The sequence below is a fragment of the Mustela nigripes genome, chromosome 15, assembly GCF_022355385.1.
Source record: "Mustela nigripes isolate SB6536 chromosome 15, MUSNIG.SB6536, whole genome shotgun sequence".
Lineage (NCBI taxonomy): Eukaryota > Metazoa > Chordata > Mammalia > Carnivora > Mustelidae > Mustela > Mustela nigripes.
In genome coordinates, this window is record NC_081571.1 from 21,676,754 (window position 1) to 21,679,853 (window position 3,100).

At 53.8% G+C, this 3,100-nt stretch overlaps 1 protein-coding gene across 1 annotated transcript in view; it reads right to left on the reverse strand.

The window, feature by feature from the left end:
• VPS36 (vacuolar protein sorting 36 homolog) overlaps positions 1–2,591 on the reverse strand; it is a 21,484-nt gene extending 18,893 nt beyond the window's left edge. Inside the window, exon 1 of the mRNA XM_059377618.1 lies at positions 2,429–2,591. Coding sequence (XP_059233601.1) covers positions 2,429–2,524 — 96 coding nt within the window. The 5' untranslated portion in view covers positions 2,525–2,591. The remainder of the gene's footprint in view (positions 1–2,428) is intronic.
• Between the last annotated feature and the right edge of the window lie 509 nt (positions 2,592–3,100).

Sequence of the window (3,100 nt, forward strand, 5' to 3'; positions counted from 1 at the left end):
AAGGTCATGATCCCAGGGGCCTGGGATCGAGTCCCGCATAGGGCTCTCTGCTCAGCAGGGAGCCTGCTTCTCCTCATCTCTCTCTCTCTGTCTCTCTGCCTATTTGTGATCTCTCTCTCTGTCAAATAAATAAATGAAATCTTTAAAAAAAAAATGAATTCCTCAATAGATCAAAGGGTCTTACTAAATTTTTCCCAATACTTTTTTATTAATCCTCTGATAACTATATCTACTTGTCTGCTAAAAGAAGCAAAAACTTAAAAGGAAACATTAGAATACACTGGTTTAGCAATGGTTCTTACATATACAGGTACTCATGGTTTTGACTTTTTGTTGTCTTAAATAGAGGTAAATAGATCATAGTTTTTATTATGTGCCAGCCAAGATGTTCCTAATTTGCATACTGGAGTTACACATAACAGGGTGTGATGTTTTGCAAAAGTGTGACTTCCAACACGGACTGTCTTTAGTGGAGTCTCTGAATACCAGTCTACGATTGTCACTCAGTACTGAGAGGGAGGCATCATCAAACCGGCTAACGGAGGGGAATTTGATTATGCTTCCCATTTAAAAAGCTCCAAAGACTGGAGGAGGTTTTACTGAGTGAAATAAGTCAAGCAGAGAAAGTCAATTATCATATGGTTTCACTTATTTGTGGAGGGTAAAGAATAGCATGGAGGACATTGGGAGAAGGAAAGGAAAAGCGAACTGGGGGAAAACAGAGGGGGAGATGAACCATGAGAGACTGTGGAATCTGAGAAACAACCTGAGGGTTTTGAAGGGGGGGGGGAGCGGGTGGTGAAAGGTTTGGTGAGCCTGGTGGTGGGTATTAAGGAAGGCATGTATTGCATGGAGCACTGGGTGTGGTACATAAACAATGAATCTTGGAGCACTGAAAAAATAAAGTAAAATTTAAGAATGAATAAATAGAAAAAGTTCCAGAGATTGTAACCTTGTTGTTGAAAACGTTTAGTTAGTTAGTTGGAGTTAGTCACTCCAACCAAAAGATGGAAACCCAATTTGAGATCAAGTCAATAAAAGTGCTAAGGCAGGAAATCAAGCAAATCCAAGCAAATTATTTTAAGAAAAAGACCTGGACTTGATAATGGAGGCAACAAAGTACACGGAAAATACCCTCAGGGAGGCAGAACACCTGGGTCCTATGCCGTGTCCACTGTGCCCCTAGATATCTGGGTAACCTCTGCCCTCCATGACCTAGGAGGACATAAGTCTCAAGCTTCTGCCGACACGGACCAGGAAATGCTGAGAGTCAAGGAACAAACGCAAAAGTAGAGAAGGAAGTTTCATGAACGAAACCACAAAGAAGAAGAGAGCAAGTGAAAACTTCTGGAAACTAAAAAACGTTGCTGAATAAATGGGCTTTTGACATTTTTCTGATTCCAGGTTATATACATCTCAGCCAGGGGAGGTTAGCAGTTCCGCAACAGCCCTCTAACCTCAAGCTTCGGCGCTCCGCGCGGGCTGGCCAAACTCCCTTGGTGTGCAGGGGACGAACCTACCTCCCTGAGACTTGCAGACCACTGGCCTTGAGGAGTGGACCAGACTTGCCCTGAAAATAAAGGCTGACCGCACTGGGAAACAGCTGCGGCTGATGCCAGCAAGTCTGTTCAGGGTCATGTCCCCCTCGGACTAACCGCCTCGGCACCTGCTTCCCCTGCACGGAGTACCCCGCCTTCCTGTCCCCCTACCCTGCCTTCCCCTCTAAGCCCTTCCGGCTTCGCCTGGACCGGGAGGATGGTTCTTCGGGGCGTTAGTCCACCGTCTTCGCGGGGAAAGCAGCCTTCCTCTCCCTCTCCAGAAGGCTCGTCTCTGGAGTGCGGCTCTTCCGGTGGGGGGAGGGGAGGTGCAGCCCCAGCCCCAGCCCCAGCCCCAGCCGCGCCGGCCCCGGCTCCCCGGCGCTAACAGCCGGACGGAAGGCGGCCCCGAACGCTCACGCTGGGAACACTTCTCCGCATTCGCAAGCGCATCTCCTGAGGTTTCCGCCCGCAGGACAAGGCACGGCCTACCACACCACTTTCCCAAACACACGCTCTAGACTCCTTTCTAAAGTCATTCCCGGAAAAAGGGGGGCGGGGGGAAGAGCCTTCCGAAAGGCGTCCCGGTGAGACCCGGACGCGCTTCTCGGAAACCCCCGCAGGGCACTACCGCCGGTTCTGTGGGGCAGACCCCACGCGCAACGGCCGCACCCGGTCACGGAGGCACCCCGGGTCAGGGGGCCGGGCAGACCGGCCCCGCGCGGCGCAGCCCGCCGTCACCACGGCCGAGCCCGGGCCGGAGGCGCCGGCACCCGGCCACTCGTCTACCGTCCCCGCCGCTCCCCGCGCGCCGCAGGGTGGGGACCCGGGGCCCGGGCGGGGAGGCCCCGCAGGCCCGCCAGACCGCGCACCGTCCCGGAGGCAGCCCTCACCTTCTCCTCGCCGTCGTAGATGCGCACTCCGCGCTGCTGGATCACCAGGGTCTCGTTGATCTCCAGGAGGCCGCTCGTCCACAAGAAGCGGTCCATGGCCGCCGACAGGCCGGCCTCTGCCGCTTGCCCGCGCCGGCGCTCGGGGGCGGCGAGCCGAGCGCTGGGCAGCCTGCGGCGCCCCCTGGCGGCGGGCGGGGCGGAGACCGGGCGGGGAGGGTGCCTGGGACCGTGGGGTCGTGCGTGGACTGCCCCCTGGCGGGCGGGCGGCTTGTGGCCCGGCGGGAACGTCCCCCACCAACCTTTGTCCAGCTCTTCTGGGGGCGCAGACCCAGAGCTTACCAGAGACTTAGACAAAGGCCAGGCCACAGCCTGGACTTTCTAATTGTGCATTATTCTTGTATATTTGTGCCATTTCCTTGTCAGGGCCCAGCGTGTTGCCACGTTCATAAAAGGTTGTTTTCTTTTCAAATAAGGATTTATGACCTGAACGGTTTTTTATGCAACTGCCATCAGTATGAAAGTACCATTTTGTGCCCCTCTTTCTTCCCCATTAAGATCATTTTCGTTTAAACATTGTCAGCGTCAACACGGACCTCACGTATTTACTCTACACACTATTTTAATCTATGGATCTTCCATAAGTTATCTGTGTGCTGTCCCCACAAACCCGTC